Genomic DNA, 21,709 nt, shown 5'->3' on the forward strand with positions numbered 1-21,709 from the left:
TGAAAGATGGAGAGTCTGGAAATGAGGGTATGGTGAGAAGGCTTAACACGAAGCACCTGTTAATGCATGAGGCTGAAAGATGGGGAAAAGAAAAAGTGTTTGAGGGAGAGATGACATGATGGGGAACGTACAGTTAAGCCTTGCTTTCTGATTACCTTTTTTTTTTTGCCGATTTGACGAATTTATACAACTTAGTAAGGAAAGGGTTAATGAAGGCTGCCTCCTGAAGCTCGGGAGATGCATCTTAAAGCAAAGAAAATAATCTGGAGATAGGAAGTATAAAGAATAATATTACGTCATCGAACTGAAGAGATTAGAGACTGGTAATAAATGTATGTGTGGGTGGAAGGGGGACTGAAAGATGGAGAACGTTAAGAAATGGGAAGTGTAGGGGAGGTTGAAGGATGGGGAATTTAAGATGGGAAAACTGGGAATGGGTGATGTTGAAAGATGGGGAAACGGGAAACTGGAAGTAGGTGATGTTAAAAGATGGGGAGTTGGAAAATCGTTTTTGGGGGATATTGAAAGATTAGGAAGCTGTAAAATGGGAAGAAAGGAACGGATGAATGGGGGAGGCGGTACTGAAAGATGGGATTGATGAAGTTCGAGCGTTGGGATTTTTAAAAGATAGGAAAACTTGCAGAGAGAGAGAGAGAGAGAGAGAGTACGGCACGATCTAGAGTATCATACCGGAGCATATAGTACAGGACCCCATAAACTATTATTAATAGTGTAGGGTATCGGCTGCTTGCAAGCTTGCGGCAGAGAGAAGCATGACAGGGTAAGGCATGAGAGGATAGGTTAAGGGAAGGGAAGGCACGGCAGGGTAGAATAAGGTAGGCAGAGATGGGTTAGAGTAAAACAGGACAGAAGGAGAAGGCTAAGCAGAACAAGGTAGGATTGGGGCAAGGCAGAGGACGGGGGAGGGATGATAAGTGAGGGAAGGGTAGGAGTAGGCAAACGTTGGGCAGAAGAGAATAAAGCAGGACAGATTAATTAAGGCAGGCAGGGAAGGGCAGGAGAGCAAAGGATAGGCCAGAACAGTACATGATGGGGACCAGGACAGGATAGTACTTAATAGAACATTGTAGGATGAGCATTAGGAAAGGATAGGATATGCAGAGTAAGACAGGACATGGTATTTTAGGGTAGGTAGAGTAGGGTAGAGTAAGGTAAAGTAGGAGGGCAGGGCAGGTCGTGGCCTTGTCCTCCACGACCCGGGTCACTCTGGCTGGGAGCCAACCACCAACTCGGCGCCAATCCCTCCATCCCTCCTCCTCCTGCACCTTCCTCTCCACCTCTTCATCTCCTCTTCATCTCCACCTTCCTCTCCTCCACCCTTTTTATGTCTATCTCTTCCCAGTCTCTCCTCCCTCTTCTCCACCTCTTTTACCTTGCCTTCACCTCCCCTTCCACCTCACCTTTACCGTCCTTTCCTTCTTCCTTTCTTTACCTTCCCTCCTCTCCTGCCTCACCTCCACCCCTCCTGTCTCACCTAAACCCCTTCAGCCTCACTTCCATCCCACCTGCCTTACTTTCTCCCGTATTGCAAGCTCCTTCTTTCCAGTCTAACCTTTAAGTAATGAGTATAGAACATTTTAGTACCTATTAGAGAGCAAGTAGATTCAATTATGGAGCTTTGAGTACGCAATAAAGGATATTTAATGGCCAGCTGGGTATAGAGCGTTCAGTGTGGTGTAGAGTTATTATTATGTGTAGAATCCCGCTGACGAATGTCTAGTGCAGAAGTTGAATTATAGTGCCCAATATAAAGTACCCAATATAGTGCCCACTATAGAAACTTGTACACCATTACAGAGTGTACAGTGCGACGTAAAGCGAATAGTTCTGATATAGAGCATTGTGCCAAGTGTAGACCATAGAATACCCAATAGTGTCCAATATAGAGAACAGTCCTCAATATAGACTACAGAGAGCCGAATATAGAGTTCCAAGAAGGATTATATTTTAGGTGGGATAGGGAGCTTTGCAGAACCTCATCCTTAGCAGTGTATTTTGTATCTTGTATCTTTTTACCCACATGTGCAGTCAAGGAAATAACTATCGACCTACTTCAGTCTAAAGAAAATTTACAACTTGCTGTTTACAGTGAAAACTCTACTGGTGTTTGTTTCAGATGGTTTGATTTTTACGCTATGTAGTCGTCAAACTTTGGGAAGATAGTTGTGTCTCTTTGTGTGTTACTGAGGCAAACTGTCAATACCAGAAACATAAATAGCGTAAAACAGTACATCATGGCGTAACATGTACAATAAATCGCTAAGAAACAAGACCAGCGAAGCCTCTTATGTCACAGAGTACAACCCCATGCCTCCTCTTGCTCCCCCATCTCTGCAGTCATTGATTTACTTCATGCTCGGTGTTCTGAGTTCGCATATTGTTACCAAGAGTAACTGTAGCTTCGACTGGGCTAGACTCACCTACACACACCCGCGCTTTGCGCGCGCGCGCACGCACACACACACACACACACACACACACACACACACACACACACACACACACACACACACACACACACACACACACACACACACACACACACACACACACATCCACGAACCCTTACACGCACCCATCAACCTTCACTCATCCTCCGGCAACCATTATGCATCCACACGCACACTCATGCATCCACGCACACACCCTCACTCACACCTTCGTGCCCAGCCAACCAGAGGGCGAGCCGGCAGTGACGTCACGGGGGTCTTATGGGGCCTGGGAGGAAGGACAGGGAGAGGAGGGGAGTGAGGGGCAGTTAAGAAGGGGTAAGGGGGGCGAGGGAGGTGGGGGGAAAATGAGATGTGGAAGGCGAGAGAGGGCGGCTTCATTTTGCGTTACGTCATTTTAGAGACATGGAGTAGGAAATGTATAAATGGTTTGATACGCTAACGTAACCCCCTCGATACGATGACGTCTTTTTATATATAATTCTTACTACCCCAAAGTCGATTTTGTTGATTTTGGGGAGAGATCGTAATGTGGACGGGGACGTAAAAATTCCCCACTAACCCCTTGACAACCCGATTTCTCAATGAGCTGAAGAGAATAATCGTAAATAGCAGGAATATAATTAAAAATACATCATCGGAATGGGGGGATTAACAACAACCTGTCGTCTCTCCCTGGTCATCATTGCCTTTTAAGCCCTTAATGGTGATTGTATGTCTTTTGCTGCCACCAGACCACATTCTTTAGATCATTTTGGGTATTCAGTCTCGCCTCTCCTTGGCCAATGTTGTTTGTGAGGCTAATTTCCGAAGCTTTTTTTTTTTTTTTTTTTTTTTTTTTTTTTTTTTTCCCGACTAAACATCAGCTACAAGGCTGTGGCTCTGGTTGGGAATGAATTGGTATTCCTAAGGGATTGTATATCAGTTGCCATAAAGCTCTTACAAAATGATCAAGTCGAGTAGATATGAAGAAAAGGAAGGGAGTGTGTGATCGTTTTTGTATCTGCTCTCTCTCTCTTGCAAGGCTCAGGTCCTCACATAATTATACTTTTGATGTTAATGTACACTTTTATAATGTTACTTTTTTTGTTCCGTATTTCGTGAAGACAGATAGCATTTTATTTCCGAATGTTTGTATACGTCAAATTCTATGCTGTATATCTTGTATTATCTTCGTTGCTCCGTAATCAGTGGACAGTTATTAAAGCGAGTTTTTGTCCAACAGACCAGCAACAGGATCTGGACATCCCAAGCCTACGAGTTGACGACGGCGAACGGCCAAAGAAGAAGGAAAGGATGGTGTCGGGGCCCTCGGTAGGTGGAGCTGTCCAGCCTCCTCTGACTTCGGCGGCGGCGGCGGCGGCAGCAGCAGCGGCGATCACTCAGAGCAGTACGGCGGCGGTAGGCACCAGCAGCACCCACAAGGATGTGTCTATGTCCCATATCCAGGGGGTTAAGAAGATCCTTCCGCACGCCAATTCCTTCACCGGAGAGCGGCTTCCCAAGTTCGGAGTCGACACGTCCCACGAGGAGGAGCTCGGCAAGGTACAGCGCTGTGGACACGTATTCAAGTGGGGTGATGTGCACGTAAGGCCGTTTTCTTACGCGTGTGGACTTTGACTAACACGTGTCGGTTAACATGCACGTGAGATTGTATAGTCAAATGTCTTTTTAACACGCAAGTGATTTTATATATATATATATATATATATATATACACACACGAGTATAAATCCCTCTTCAACCATGACTTTTTTTCCTGTCATAGTTGTTACCTGCAGACGATTTTATTTAGCTTTAGCAAGACTTTTCCTAACTGGTGGAGTTAACCTTGTGTGTGTGTGTGTGTATATATATATATATATATATATATATATATATATATATATATATATATATATATATATATAAACGTATGTATGTGTGTATGTACGTGTATAGTGTATATATATATATATATATATATATATATATATATATATATATATATATATATATATATATATATATATGTACGTATGCAGGGCCGGATTTACCTATTTGTGTGCCCAAGGGCAAACTCATCAGTGGGCCCCCAGATTTATAGAAATGTTTCCATGTTTCAATAATCTCTCTCTCTCTCTCTCTCTGTATATATATATATATATATATATATATATATATATATATATATATATATATATATATATATATATATATATATAATATGTACAGTTAAGTATGTATATTACTGTAATTATTAATGTACTTTCTGTAATTATTTGTACTTGTTGTACAGGGGCCCCATACTCCGGCCCCTATACTTATTGTACAGGGGCCCTTATGGTTGTGAATATTATAATGAAATACTGGGTGTACACTTGAAACAAGGGTATACGCTGGCACATTGCGCGACAAATTAGTTTCAATGTGCCCTCAGATACCGATGTGCCCTAGACCAGTGGCCTACTTGGCTTATTGGTAAATCCGGCCTTGTATGTATGTGTATTGGTTATTAACCCCTTCACTGCTAGAGGTTTGTTCCAGGCTGAATAAAATGGTGTGGTAGTTACATGATTAAGAAAATACGCCCTCGGAGGCTTCTCACTGGATGTATTTTCCCTTCATTTGAATTGATGTCTCTATATCCCCCTGTGTGTATGTTAAGAGTATTCTATATTTAACAGTTTACGGGAAGTATCGTTGTTTAACCTTACTTGCAGTATTTGTACAGATATAGTACTTAATTGTTTTCTCTCACTTTAATCTCTCTGAGGAGGCTTTTTTAGCACTTCTGCCTTTGATATTTATTTCTGCATTTGACACATTATTATTCTCATTATTTATACAAAGTATCGACACCAGAGTCATAGAACATAGAAGAAATTAATGAGATGCAGTGTGCAAAAGAAATCGCTTTGGATGATGTGTTAAGAAAGCCTCTAAACTCCACGAGAGTGTGGGCCTGAGTATTGTACTATGTCCACCATTTACTTGGCATGCGTGTGTACCCTGTGTATTACCCGGTGTGTGACAGTGGCCGGGGGGGAGAGAGGGGGGTCTGGCAGGGTAATGAGGGGTTTGCATGCACATGACGCAAGATTGTGTGAAAAATAATACGCCATGATATTACTTCCCCTCGCGTGTGACGGGTTAATAGTGGCAGCTATGGCGTCATTGTGGGAACTTGTGTTGCTACCGGTAAACCGAGGAACCGGTACCGGTATATATATATATATATATATATATATATATATATATATATATATATATATATATATATATATATATATATATATATATTATTAAAGTACACAGATACATCTCAGTGGACGAGAAGCCAAATCACGGTTTCTGAAACATGTGCATCATTTAGTTTACCTTGAGCGTTTGTGTCAACTTTCCCGGTGGTGTTTCTACTCGATGGTATTGGAATATTCCACTTCTCTGTTTATCCAAAATTATTATGATCCTTTCTTCTACCTTAATGTGCTTGGCATTTTTCCTTGTAGTGTACAGAATCATTACTCCATTTTTTAATATTTTTGTATTTATTGTTGTTCTTTGGCAGCTGGAGGAAATATGTGAAGAGGTAAATTATTTTTTATTGTCCCTTCCCATACTCATCGTAGCCACTCCTTCCCTGCCCCTCCATCCCCTTGTAGCACCTCCCCCGCACAGTAAACTGTTAGGACACGCTGGAACTGCACCCATTTCCATCCTTCGTCAGTAACCGATGGATATAAACTGTTACCTATACCGAGTCATTACCAGTAACCAGAGTAAAGATGTTATACCCAGTTTGGAATGTTTCCCCTAAACATTTGTACATACGGAACGAAAATATCACAGTGTCATGTCTTCAGCGGTAACACAGTAGTGAGCACAGGAGTTAGTAGCCATTGATAAATAGTGTTTTATAAATAAATAATTCACCAGTGCTTCCTTCCATGTTGTTCTTTATGCTCTTGATTTCGTAGTCACTTCGCACACTGAGAGATGGGCGATACAGTTGGTCAAGTGGCGGTGAAACGAAATGTATGAAACATTTATTGTGTTCTTTTTCCTGAATCTCACCTCTAGTATCCTGCAACCAGTGCGCAAGTTCTAACCATATCAGTATCAGCAATCACCATTATACACTTTATACACGCACACACACACGTCGTGTACCACTCATTTCATGATTCATTTTATATGATTTTTCAAACTTCGTCGGCATAGCCATGCAGTATTTGTAATGTATATTGTGAACAGTTCAGCATTCTTAGGTTTGTGGTAATCGTAAAGTGAAGCTAGTGAAAAGAATTGGGATGGGAATGCTACTTTAGATGCTGTTTTTGCATGATTATCATAATGTTAGTCATAAGTTTCTTGAAGAGAAGTTACTGACGTCCAGTGGAAGATATATTCTCGATAGAAAGTCTGAATTTTTCAGAACAGAATTTTGATATGCTGATGGTTTATGTACTTTCTCTTGCAGATTTTAGAAGACATAGACAAGTGGGGAATTGACATATACAAGATATCTGAGCTGTCCAACAGAAAACCCCTGACAACCATAACCTACACGATCTTCATGGTGAGTTAATTGCATTGTAAGCACATGGGAGTGTCGTGCCATATTTTTATTTTCACATAAAATCCATCCAAATTTATTCTGCTGCTCAGAGAAAAATTGATAAATCTAACGAGAACAAGATTATTTTACCCACCAAGGGAAACCCTTCCAAGGTCTGATGGTTAAGTAGCTATATCAGATTAATGTCACATTCCCCGGTGGTACTTTGTTATTATATCTGTCTATCTATCTATCTGTCTGTTTATATATATATATATGTATATATATATATATATATATATATATATATATATACTGTATATCCATCCATCATCCAATCCTATGTTGCCCCATGAGGAGCGTAGGAGCCCAGGGCTAGGCAAGTTTGTCCTGACATTTAAGATGAGAGTGACCAGCCTCAGTCATCCCTGAGTGGCATTACGTGAGCAGTAAACCCCAACCATCCCTTGGATATAAACCTTTACTGGTTTAATCCGATTGGAGCGCCGTAATTACCAAGTAAACCACCAGGCACCATAATTAGGTTATATGGTTACCACCCAGCATAGTAAATGGTTTCGTGGTGTTCAGGAAACCATTTGGCTTGTCACTCAGTGTAGAGCCACCCATAGGCAAAAGGAAGAAGAAAGCACGAAGGAAAGAAAGACAGAAGAGGGAGTGTAATGTATACGAGTGTACAGTATACAGTACAGTATATATATAGTGTGTTATATTTTTATATTTTGTTTTATATATGTGTGCTATATATGTATGACTTAACTATTTTCACTTTTAAATAGTCAGCTGTTGAATACTATTGAATAGGTGTACTGAGATGCGATTATGTATACAAACCCTCCTGGTTCAAACTCAGAAAAGAAGCAGAAGGATGGACAGGAAGTAATCTGTAGTGTTTAGATATATGGCCGTGGGACAGATTTTCAATATTTTAGTTCTTGTATTCAGTAATAATGAAACAGTTGACAGATGAATGGTTCTGAATAGAGATATTGGTGAGTGTACATTTGTGTGAATGTGACTATATCAGGGTAAGGTTGTAGTAGGTGTTGGAGTCAAAAACTTTTTTCTTTAGAATTGCTCTTCCAAAATTAGGTACATCCTATATCTGGCAGCCTCCCTGTTCAATCCCTTAGTCCTGAGGTCACACTCTGTGACCTCATCCCACGTCTTTGTTGGTCTGCTTCTCATGACCTTACCCCCAACATTCACACTTCTCACCTTCGGCATCCAGTTGCCATCCTTCATCCTCTCAACATGCCAAAACCATCTCAGTGTACTCCTCTTCATCACAGCACCAATGCATTCAAGTCCCATTCTTCCTCTTAACTCATAAGTTGCAATACTAACCCCCCCACCCCCACAGGCCTCAGATTCAAGGATGCATTACACATCCATATAATCATTGTCATTTCTGTACATTTGAGCCTACAGGTATCATCTTCCATTACTGCCCATGTCTCACTGATGTACAGCATTACACTTTCAACACATGCCACATACAAAAATCCCATAGCACAGAGGAGGAGCCCTCTCAAGTTTAGGAGAGAGAGCAACCCCCTGAACAGCCCCCAACCACTCCATACCCTAGCCACAGAGTTAACTCCAGCCCAACCTCCAGCACATAACATGTCCCCCAAATAAAAAACTTCACACACACTGAAGAGACTCTCCAGCAAAATCGGTCCTTTCACACCTGACAGCCTCTACGTGCTTTCCCTGACTCACTGTGCACATGAAATCACCGGTATTTTGCAGTCTACCTCAAATACCACTACATCTCTTAGGCACCCACTTACCACAAACAGTGCACAAGATGGACGTACTTCCTATGCCCTTGTGGCAAACTACACTCTGCCTTGGCAGTACTGCCACCAGCCCTAGATTTCGTCACATGTTTTATCTGCATTTACTCTCAAATCCTTGTACCCCATTCCATCTCTCTTTTTCCTAAATCTTTTCTCTTCCCCTGCAATCAACATCATGTCATCAGCATACATCTCCCATGGAAGTCTGTTTATGAAGTCAGAATTTAAAAAGAGCTCCAATCACCATGACAAACAATAGAAGGCTCAAGACTGACCTCTGATGTATGCCAACATTCACAGAAAACTCATCGGTCAAATTTCTATTCCCTCTTATCTGGGTGCAAGTACGCACATACGAGTTCATGGCCATGACCACTCAAACCAAACACTCCTCAATCCCAGGCTTTCTCATTACCCACTACACCATCTCCCTTGGGACTCTTATCAGAAGCCTTCTCTGAAACAAAAGAGTACAGCTTCCTTTACTTTTCATGTATATTTTTCCTGATGCTGCTGGACAGTGAATATGGCATCATTGATCCCTTTCCCCAGCATAAACCCAAATATTAATCTAAATTCCCTTTACCCCCCCCACCAACAGGAACGAGACCTACTGAAGACATTCAAGATTCCGCCCAAGACATTCATCACATTCATGATGACACTAGAGGACCACTACCTGAAGGATGTCCCTTACCACAACTCTCTCCATGCAGCAGATGTCACTCAGTCCACACACGTCCTCCTCAATTCGCCTGCACTTGAGGTACAGTTGTGTCAGCTTCTGTTTGTCCTCTAATCTTCCCCCTGACAGAGAGGAAGCTGTAATCAGAGTTTTTTCACACCAAAATCAGGACCTGTTATTAGTAGTTAGGAGAATTTCTGGACAACACGAGTAATGGTGTCCTCCTGAACTGTTCCTTGTGCAGTCTAACAAAGCCTTGATCAGCCACCAAAACACTGGACAGCAGGTCTTCATTCAGTATGAATCCCTGACTTTGAATTCCTAGTGGCTAATGATTGCAGAGGTGCAGATCAAACCCTAGATTTTAAGTTCATCCATTCTCCAATGCCATCACTCATACAACTTCTTGCAAAATAATATTGTCTGTGCCACTTCCCATACTTTTTTTGTACAGTGATCCCTTGTTTATTGTGCATAATTGGCACCAAGCATGCCACCTGATAACAAAATTGCATGGTAACAAAGCACAGATCCTATGGGATTTATCCTAATTGGTAGCGGGCATCCCAAGTGCAAGCCCAGAATTTCCATTTTACGACAATTTAGAACCACTAAATACAGTACATACATACTGCTATGGTAAGTAGCAGACAAATGCATAGACGTGTTTAGGGTAATAGAAAGTGATAAAGAGCACAATAAGGAAGAAATACATACCATAGAGAGACCTTAGATGGGCTTGAGGTAAGAGGTTCCAAGGCTAGGGGGTTAAGAGTTAGTGGTCTTTGCCACCTGGGACTAACTCCTCGAGAAGGGCCTCATCTTTGAATCCCTCAAAGCCATCACAAACCACAGACACTTTACCATCATTGTCAGCAGGAACAAGGTCAGGTGCATGATAACAATGGTTTTGAGCTGAAAAGTGTGATATAACGGCAGGAGTGCAGATTTTTTTTCCAATAATCATGAAAACCACTACAACCAAATGCGCAGTAACCAAGGGATCATTGTACTTAAATTTTCAGATGTGATGACATATGATCAGACAGGATCAGAATGCTAGACCAAATCCTAATTATATATGCCTAATTATAATATGTGCCTAAGGAGGTTTGTTACTTTTGTCTTTTTAAATTTTCAGATGTGATGACATATGATCAGACAGGATCAGAATGCTAGACCAAATCCTAATTATGTATGCCTAATTATAATATGTGCCTAAGGAGGTTTGTTACTTTTGTCTTTTTATCCTTTTATCCCGTTTCAGGAGTAACATTGAGAACTTATTTGATAGCAGATTGAAAAGTTAGAAACTTGATCAGCTTTGACCATTTACCAGGTGATCTTCCATTTTCTACACTTACTTCATTTAAATATTATTACAGGTATCTTGCAATAAGGGATGCCTTGAATGATATGAAGCCACCTTCTTAGACCGTTATTCTTCTGGTTTCTCATAAATGTTGTTCATTTCTTAATAAGAATACAGGCTCAGGTGATATGGTAGTAATAATGTAATTTGTTATGAGTCCTTAGAAAGCCTTATGTAGTAATTAGTTATCTGTATATAGCAGCCTCTATAATTGACTTCAGTAATTGTTTTTGCAAGGTGATGCTTTTTTCATTGATTATATATACAATACATTGTTGCATTGTTGAGAAAACTGCACCTGGTGGCACTGCGCAGCCTGGGTGGGGCAGCATTGACATCCACCCAGGAGCCAAATCTCATATTTCCCTGCACCTGTGGGAAGGACCCTGGTCCGACCCTAGTGAGGCACTGTCCACCACAGGAAGGTACCAAATCCTAGCACGGTGTACATACTGTACTGTACTGTACCTGTAGGACAGCCCCACAGAAACAGTTACAGTATCCTCCCACAGTGAACAAGTTTATGGATGGCAGACAAGCTCATTCACTGTGAATTCATTCACTGTGAACAACATATCTTATTGGAAAAATAGCATATGGGTGGCATCACTCCCCCGAAGTCCACTTTTTGAGCCATAGAGACATACTAAAGGACACGTTTCAAACATACTGCACAGATATATGAAATATAACAAACACATGGTTATTTACCTTTATTGAAACAGATGGCAGTCCTGATTGTCATGAATACAGGTGGTTCCGAGGCAGGGAGATAAACTTCGGGTGTCCTTGCCACATCACCTTCCACTCTCTCATTCCCGTCACCAGTCTCTCGCTCATCACTTGACTGAACCACTTCCTCGCTCGTCTCTACCTCATTCACCTCTCCCATAAAACTTTCAAAGTCCAAAGATTACACCACTGACATCACATCATCATCATCTTCCCCAGGAAGTGTAGCAGACGATGTAGAGGCAACTGGCTTCTGTTTTTCTTGAGTTTGGTAGTAGTATGTGATGAATGTTTGTTTTCTTTTGTTGACTTCCATATTGTATCTTTCAGTGTAATAACAAAAAGTTGTTTCTACCCCACTGAGCACTTCCTGTGTCCTAAGGTAGCTGGTTTCATTTGCCGTGGCCTCGTCTCTCAGAACATCCACTGCTTCTAAAATTTTACTGATCTTCGACATAGGCAAATCTTCGTCCTCCATTGGATTCCGCTCAACAGGTTCCTCAGTTCCGGCCTTTTGTGCAGCATCTACTTGGGGTGGGGGGGGTAATTCAATATGGGAGATGGCGGTTATAGCCTACTCTTTTTCCCAATTTTGTTCACTCAGAGTTCAACTCGTTCATTATGGTTCTGTGGACCTGATTACCCCTTGCTCGTTCACTAGGTGAATTTGAATACGTTCACTGTGGGAAAGTATTGTACTTTCTTGTAGTTGACAAGTCTGCATGGCCAGACATACTGGGGTTATGCAGCAGCAACAACAATACAGTATATTGCTCATTAATCTACTGCATCATATGATCATGCTGCTTCACTTCTACCAGCTTCATACTTGATTGGTGCACTGACCTTTCTCTTCCTCAACAGTCGGTCTTCACCAGCCTGGAGATCTTGGCTGCCATCTTTGCAGCAGCAATTCATGATGTAGACCACCCAGGTCTCACCAATCAGTACCTGATTAACTCATCCTCGGAGCTTGCCCTGATGTATAATGATGAGTCTGTACTGGAAAACCATCATCTGGCTGTAGCCTTCAAGCTCTTGCAGAATGAGGACTGTGACATATTTGCCAATCTAGGCAAGAAACAAAGACAAACACTGAGGAAGATGGTAATTGACATGGTGCTGGCCACAGATATGAGTAAACATATGAGTCTCTTAGCAGACCTCAAGACCATGGTGGAGACCAAGAAAGTTGCTGGCTCAGGTGTTCTCCTCCTTGATAACTACACCGATAGGATACAGGTGAGCTAATGGACTTGTTACCAAGCATCAGCATTATCATGATCCTTGGACAGTCTATTGCCTTTTTCCTAATATTTACGAAGAAATATTGACATAGGTCTGCATCAGATATCAAGGACAACAACATCAATAACTGCTTGGATACTCAGGAAAAATCTGTTTTGTGCAGCTATGTAGCATTCATTGACTTTTGACACATTTTTAGAAGTACTCCAGATACAGTTTATTATTACAGAATTATTTATATGAAGTATTATACAGTATAAATATTTAACACTTGAGTGATGCAGAATTTTTCGGAGAATCATGTGGAGTTATGTGGAGAGATGGACAAGGTAATGAGGAAGTCAAAGAGCATTGCAGTGATGATGTGGGAAGTGTTAGGAGATATACCCTGATAAGTTTTAGCCATATGAGGAGAATGAAGAATGAGATTGACAAGGAGAGCTTATGTAGGTAAGATAGAGAAAGAGACTGAGAATTAGATGAAGAAGTATAAGAATGAGAGAGGTATGAGTTGAGGAAAGGCAGCCTGATGGCAGAAGACAGGGTGGCATGTAGGTGTGCTTTGTTTGTGGCTGCCTTCTCTGGGATTAAGGTGTCTAGCTTTAAGTCGATTGATAGTGTTCTGTAGAACTCATACCTCCTTCCAACTGTGCTGTGTTATTAAGTTAACAATGCCAGTCTCTCTTATCCTCTGATGTACTTACAAATGTAATCATCTCACCCTTACACTGATAGGTATATCACTACAAAGTTTCATGTTGTTCCTCCTATTTGCTTTTTTTTTTTTTTTCCAGTGGACACAGGTTAAAAAAAAAATATCCTCACCTCCAGTAGGATACATGATCATGCCATTATTGCATCAGTTTGTGTGTTACATTATGTGTGTGTTGCCATTCAGAGGAATTAATGTCAGTAATTTTTCAGGTGCTACAAAACATGGTGCACTGTGCAGACCTGAGCAATCCCACTAAGCCACTGGAGTTATACAGGAACTGGGTGTCATCCATCATGGAGGAATTCTTCCAGCAGGGTGACCGGGAGAGGGACCAAGGCATGGACATCTCCCCTATGTGTGACAGACACTCTGCCACTATTGAAAAGTCACAGGTAAGTTGAAGAGTTGGTAGAAGTAGCCCTACCAGTAGCTTGAGATTAGAACAATTTTGGTTAAGGTTGTGATGTTGATTTATTTATGGAAGGGGAAAATAGTATTGTAAGCAACCCTGACTTTAGGTCTGAGATGGAGGCTTGTTATATTCTGTACTATACTGTAAATGCTTGCCACAGTTCTCTTATGATTCTTCCTAAGGATAATCATTCTTCAGTTAATACAGATTTTGCTCCATTTTGTGATTCCATAACATTAATGCACAGTAACACCATTTCTAATCATCATGTAATTCTACTTTGTAAGGAAATCCAGAGTGTAAAGTTAAGTGTAATCCGGTGCTGCTGCAGAAAATGGGCCCAGTGATTAAAAGGTATGGATTAGACATTGCAGGCAAAAATACATTTATATTACTTAATATATTTCATCATGAACTGTATCAGTTTCAACTGGATGTTCTTACTATTTGTACAGGTTGGCTTCATTGACTACATCGTTCATCCGCTGTGGGAGACTTGGGCCGATCTTGTTCACCCAGATGCACAGGACATCTTAGACACGTTGGAGGAGAACAGAGATTGGTACCAGAGCATGATCCCCATCTCACCATCATCATCCTCTAATGACCTGAAGGAAGAAGAAAATCATCAGAGTGAGAATTCTCAAGATGTTCCAGAAGAAGAATTATGTGCCGCTGCTGACCGAATCCAGATACAGTTTACACTTGATGACGAGGGAAATGGAAAACGAGGGGCGCCTGAAGATGCTCAGGGTGAGGACCCTACAATGTGACCGTTAGTAGCTTCCTACTGTACTAAACTCAAGCGCAAAGTGATGAGGTGGCTGCACCTCAAGTGACCAATTCCTCAGGAGGTGGGAGCCTTGTGTAACCCTCCCCTCCTCCGCGCTAGTGGCCTCGTCTTCGACTTTACCTTTGTACCTCATGTTTTGAGATTTCTTTATTAGCCAGGTGAGCACTGGCCACCTTCCCTGCACCAGGGACAGAGTGTGTTGTGCAAACATGTGAGTGTTTTGTTTGTGCAACTCCTTTGTGAGCCGAGTGTGCGTTCTGCCATGTGTCCATTGCGCGCCCTGCAGGTTCGGGGATGTTCGCGTGGGTTTGTCTGAGCTTTTGAAGACTGTGCCATTTGCCCAGCCTCAGCTGACCCATCCTTGCCTAATGTGATTAATATAATCTTAGTGTTAATCGAGATAAGGGAGGTCACAACAATGAACAGTGCCAAATTGTTCCTTTTGAAATATGGGCCCTAATAATGTGAATGTGGGAGACAGTAAAGCAATCAAGAGTCATGGTGGTTCCCTATGTGAGGACTGAGGCGTTTATATGGTACATATCAGACTGAGGCATTGATAATGGGCACATAACTGGTGCTTATGTCTTGACTGAAACAGTAAGGCATTGTAAGCTCTTCATGAAGCAGATTCCTGACAGGGTTTGGTGCCTATGACCTCCAGAACACACATGCAAGCACAGAAGCCAAAGATAATTTATTGCTTCGTATTTATGGTGGATCAGTAGCCACCAGGAGCTGCTGTGTGATGGCAGAGCAGAGGCAGTGAGTCCTGCCAGGTATCACCTCCTGAGTGACATTATTGTTTGTGACAAAGGCATCTTAGAAAAGGTTTTATTTGCTCTGTTTCTGTAGTTCTTGAAATTGACTTTGACCTTTATTAAATCTATCCTTGTCTTCTGGTTATCCTAATATCATGCAGGGCTCGTGAGTACTGTAGTTTTATTATATTTTGCAGTGTAACACTTCAGGTTTCAATCTTTTAGATGGCTTATTTTGAACTACCCTAGATGTTGAACAAATGTTACCTATGGTTTTTAATATACTTTTGAAATAGATAGACGTAGTGATTCTCCCATGTGATAAATGCCAAGTACTGAGAACATAGTATGCATCATGCTGTATTCCATCTGCTGCTTTATGTCAGTCCATCATGGGCCCGACCTCCTGGATCAGGGCTTGAGACCCGACCACCCACCGTCATCCCACCCTCCATCTTCACATCCCTGCTGTCACTGGTCAGCTTGTAAACAAAAAATGCATGTTGGTCATAGATACCTTTTTTTTCTTCTTCTTTTAAGGGTATCTGTGTCCAGTTTATTATATCCAAGATCCATAAATATACATACATACATATATATATATATATATATATATATATATATATATATATATATACACAGTATATATATGCTGATGTCCACAAGGAAAAGGAAACGATATATCCACTTTCATGCCCCTCTGAAAATGTGAATACATGATAGAGCTCAGGATATATCATGTTTCCTTTTCCATGTGGACATCAGCATATCTGTGAATCACATGTTATTTAGTGATTTGATTGAATATATATATATATATATATATATATATATATATATATATATATATATGGCTCTACCTCACCATTTAATTATGCCTTTATTTATTCATTTTTTGTCATTATTATTATTTTTTTAAATAGGGGATGCTCAAGCCATGGTCTCAGAATTGTGCCCATAGTGTATGTGTTGCATAGTCCTGGCTTTACCAAGTGATGATATTCAGAGCCTCACTCTTCCCCACAACAGGGATGCATCACCTTAATGTAATGAAGAGGAAGAGATGGAGGGACATTTAGTTTTGCAGATGTTCCCTTTGACCGGACCTGAGGGCTGGGTTGTAGGTGAACACTACGTAAAATTGTTTAGAAATTTATTTTTATAGTGTGATGTAACCTCTGCCTTGTCTTCATGGCAGGTTGATCATAGATGTGATTATTAATTTCCTCCCCCCTCTGCAAATATTGTTTATAGAGTTGTATCTCTTATACATGTGCATTATTTTTAAGTATTTACATGTATACTGAGGTGCAAGTAATTATTATCAGGTGTATAATAAGATATATGAGTATTTAAGCAGTATTGCATATTAAACTTATTTTTATATATACATAATGTATATATTTTGTGTTACTAACATTGGTTTACACCTCAGGTCTAGGTGTCAACTGCAACACTCTTAAATGTGGAACATCTGTACAGACTAGATTGATGCTCTTTGTAGTGTATTCTTAGCACCCACAGCATCCAAACCATGTCTATTGAGAGGTACCTTTCTTTACAGTTGAGCAGCAGCAACAACAACTACAGTTGAGCAACCACAACAACAATAACTGTAGATGAATTTTTTTTTAAGTAAAATTTAGTTATTCACAATCGTCATGGGACAGATTTGAACAGTTAAAAAATAAGAGCACAAATTGCTCGTAAGTTGTAAACTTATACACTTCAGGTCCCCCATTGGACAATAATATGGCCAAGTAATTTTTGCACAAATATACATAATTATGTGTGAAGGTCAGACTTGTAAGATTTTTATGAAAGACACAGTTCATATTCACTGGACTTCCAGTCTTTGTGTTATTACATGCAGTAATTAAGAACTCAACTCGGTTTGCATCATTATACTGTATAAGTAATAAAACTAATGCAAATCTGTTATATTTTTAGTAATAATGGTAATAATGCATAGATGTAAATGCATAACTACAATTAGTTTGATGCTGCTTTCTTTAGTTAATTTGATCTTACTGGCTTATACAGTACTGGAAGATTGTTTTTATTTCTTACACCATCATCTCTAATGACATAGGAAATGAAATAACACCTGAGGTTTGACCTTAATGGTACGAAATGATGGCTTGCTGTCCTCAATTCCAATTCATAATAGAAAAAGTCAAATAAGGAATTTGTATGTAATGATCTGTTTTCAGTTGTTGGATTGTGCAGTAAAACTGTTATGAGTCTTGAGTCCATAGTAAGTGAAACTTGTGTATTGCATCAGTATATGCATCAGTGTCACTGAGGTGAAAATTATAGGACAGCATCTGCATTATTTGCTTAATGAGAAAGGTATGAATTTGGCTATTCATATTGTCCATATCAGATTGCTATTGTAGAGTATCTTGCTATTTAGACAGACAATGTGAATCATAATACATTATATGTATTACATGCTGTTAGTAAATATCTGACATTACCATTCAGGGACATCTTTTGTCCTCAGCATTGAGAGAATAACAATCAAGGTTGGGCCAGCAAGTCCATTTTATGATAAGTTCTTGTCAACAATTTGGCTTATAGCTTGGGGCAGGAGGAAGGTGGTCTTATAGGAATATGTTTTCCTATGAATATTATTTCATGCAGGTCATGGTAATATAATATAATTAAGTTTTATTAATTAACAATTAACTTACTCAAATACAGTACTAAACTTTATTAAGTATATTCAGATATACCAATATGCACTGTACACCTGTTTGTATTATTCTGTACTGTGTAAGAAATTATTTCCATCTGCTTTCTGCAGATCAGTGATATTTGTCATTGGACAGGTTCCTGCAATCCAGATTTGAACATACATATTATGTTTCAGAAAGAAATATATATATATAAAGATATATAAATATATTTTGATTTAATAGGCATGGGTTCTTCATCACTAAGCATGCTTAAGACCTGTTGGGTTGGTACAGAGCCTTTGTAATTGTTGCTGTCAGGTGGTCCTACAAAGTAATTAAAGCCCTACTTGCTTCTATACCATTTTTATACAAACTATGGCCTTCAATGTGTTAAGTGTATATAAATATCTGGCACCTGAGGTTCTCCTATCATGGAAAATGTAATTATTGTTCTATGTAATTTTGACCTTCCGTGCACAGTAAGGGTAACTGATATGTAGAACTTCTCAGTGATAAACGGGAATGCAGGACACGAATCAAGAGCAGAGATTTGTAGTATTCAACATGCATAGACTTTCAGGTTGTGTTACATTTTGATTCAAAATGTCTTCTATTTTTTAATACTACACTTTAATATGTTTATACCTTACATGAATTACCATACTGCATATAAATACAGTCAGCGCTCATATAACACGTGATCAGAGAGTGCAAAATGCTTATAACATGATAGGTGCCATTTTGTGTCCCAAAAATGACAACGCGGAAAAAATTTACGCTGTGGAAAGATGCAGATCATTTTTTTCAGGACCAAACTACACGGTGATGATGGACATAACACAGAGGGAGGCCCCAATTTATGTTTCAAAGTCATACTACCCAGCCAGTGATAGACAGAATGTGGCTCAGAGAATAAAACTTTGGTTGGAAAATTCATAGAACGTGCCAAGCGACAGATAGAGCACGGATTGCATCAGCCTATGATGTAGCTGTCATGTGTCTGCGAGGGGTGACGTCACGGTCCACTGAGCATTCCTGCCCCAGTTCAGCTTACCCTCTCCTCACGCTCTGTCCTGCACACATGCTCTCTGTAATCTTTGCTTCTTTTTATTTTTTATTTATTTATTTTTTCCACCTAACGCTGTCTGACCATGCCACTGCATCGTGACCCTGCCAAACGTAGGAAGTGTCTCACTCAGGAGCGGAAGGTAGATATCATCAAGAGGAAGGAGAGAGGACAGCGTAACTGTGACATCACGAGGTTTTACCAAGTTAATGAGTCCATGATTTGTATGATTCTTGGCATGAAGGAGGCCATTCTGAAGACAGCTTAGGCATATGGAGCCTCACCGACGGACAGGAGGATATGAGTGTCTGACCCTGCTGTCAGAATGATGGAGAGGTATCTGCTGATGTACTGTAACAGGAAGGAGTGGGAGGGAGTGCCAGTTGACTCGTTGAATATTAGGAGGGGAGGACGGCCAACAATCTTTATGATCTTCCCCGCTGCAAGGTTTCTAATCTTGACTTTGAGGGGTTTGTGCAGGAAGCAGAAAAGTGGCAATGGAGGAATCAGGACTTACTGGATTCATCTTCTTCCTCAGAAGAGGACTCTATGGAACCGGCACGGCAAGACGACATGCTGGGGACCAGTAGGAGTCCTGCCTTGCCATGGAACCCCACTCCACCCCCTCCCAGCAAGCCCACAACCTCTTCAATTCAAGGTTGAGAAATCCTCGAGCATTTGTGTGTAATGATATCTTTATTAACCTGTGGATTATGCAATCGTCTTTTTTATCCCACCCTATGGTGTGCAGAAAATGAAAAAAAAAAATCTAAATTTTTTAAAATTTTTGTTTATCATAAACTTGAAGATAAACATTCAGGGCATCATCTGGTGGGGAAAAAAAAAAAAATCTTTCTCCCTCCATCTTTGCGTAGCGCCTTGTGGAAGTTTGCGTAGGGGTATAGTGAAAAAAATAAAAAATAAAAAAATAAAATTGGTAGCTTTTGTTTATTATAAACTTGAAAATAAAACATCCAGGACATCATCTGGTGAAAAAAAATTCTCATTCTCTCTCTCTTTGCATAGTGCCATGCATAAGTTTGCATAGGGGTGGAGTAGTTAGCAGTGATGCATGGCCACTGGAAGGTTAGCACAGCCTGAGCTGTGGCTCGCAATCCACAGGTTAAGTAGGTAAATGTCCTGGGAAAAAAAATGAAAATTGCCCCAAAGGGTGAACTTGGGGCTGGCTGAGGTACCACGAAACCCTTTAACATGTAAACATATGGCCCTATAACACGGAATTCGCATAAAGCAGGACCTTGCTGGAACAATATTCCAGCGTTATGTGAACGCTGACTGTGTGTTGTGTGTGTGTGTATATATATATATATATATATATATATATATATATATATATATATATATATATATATATATATATATATATATATATATATATATATATATATATATATATATATATATATATATATATATATATATATATATATATATATATATATATATATATATATATATATATATATATATATATATATATATATATATATATATATATATATATATATATATATATATATATATATATATATATATATATATATATATATATATATATAATATATATATAATATATAATATATAATATATATATATATATATATATATATATATATATATATATATATATATATATATATATATATATATATATATATATATATATATATATATATATATATATAATGTCCTCGGACATACAGTTACTTTCAGCTGTGTGGTTTTATGTCTGATTTTTATAATTGTGATGAATGATTATGTTAATAGTAATAATACATTGATAACATTTAATTAATAACAAGTTATAGAGTATCTGTCATTGATAGTAGCTGTTGATTTGTCAGTGATTGTCCAGTTCAATTTTCATCAGTAACTTCATAGACCCTAGTTTTAAATGATGATTTTGGTTAAATCAAGATTGGTGTCGAGACTATACTTAGGGTGTTGATCTGCCAGTTTACCCACACACACTAAAGAGTAATCTTAATGGTGGGTGATCAAGGGTTCCACACTTTATGTATATTGCTGGGTAGCCAGGCTTCCCACACCCAAGTATACTGTTGAGTGGCCAAGCTTCGTATGCTCTGAGTATAATGTTGGGTGGCCAAGCTTCCTACATTGAGTACCGAATGGTGTTGGGTGGTCTGGCTTCTCAATTCTAGTTCATTCGGTGGGTAGCCAGGTCTCCCACACTCTGAGGATCATGTTGGGTGGCCAGTCTCCCCACACTGCACCCTGATTGTGTTGCTTGAGCTGAATACTGTAGAGACAGCAAGCATCATCACTCCAGTGGTGTTGTGGGAGGGCATGGGTGAATGTGGAGTGTTGCAGCACTTGTAGAATTGTATCTAGCGCCACTTGTGTTCTTTGCTGCTCCTCCCTCCAG

General features: G+C 39.8%; 1 protein-coding gene across 6 annotated transcripts in view; it reads left to right on the forward strand.

Moving 5' to 3' along the window:
* dnc (phosphodiesterase dunce) overlaps window positions 1–20,613 on the forward strand; it is a 405,280-nt gene extending 384,667 nt beyond the window's left edge. For 3 of the 6 annotated variants that reach the window (XM_080282056.1, XM_080282059.1, XM_080282060.1), the window contains 6 exons: window positions 3,697–4,058; window positions 6,934–7,032; window positions 9,439–9,603; window positions 12,491–12,868; window positions 13,799–13,981; window positions 14,457–20,613. In XM_080282056.1, coding sequence (XP_080138182.1) covers window positions 3,697–4,058; window positions 6,934–7,032; window positions 9,439–9,603; window positions 12,491–12,868; window positions 13,799–13,981; window positions 14,457–14,774 — 1,505 coding nt within the window. In that variant the 3' untranslated portion in view covers window positions 14,775–20,613. Of the gene's footprint in view, window positions 1–3,696; window positions 4,059–6,021; window positions 6,043–6,933; window positions 7,033–9,438; window positions 9,604–12,490; window positions 12,869–13,798; window positions 13,982–14,456 lie in introns of all 6 variants that reach the window. The other 3 variants (XM_080282058.1, XM_080282061.1, XM_080282057.1) reach the window with 2 other exon arrangements.
* Window positions 20,614–21,709: the final 1,096 nt, after the last annotated feature.

Source organism: Coenobita brevimanus, chromosome 92 (genome assembly GCF_032717465.1).
Source record: "Coenobita brevimanus isolate Jiangsu-jjx chromosome 92, ASM3271746v2, whole genome shotgun sequence".
In the NCBI taxonomy this organism is placed as follows: Eukaryota; Metazoa; Arthropoda; class Malacostraca; order Decapoda; family Coenobitidae; genus Coenobita; species Coenobita brevimanus.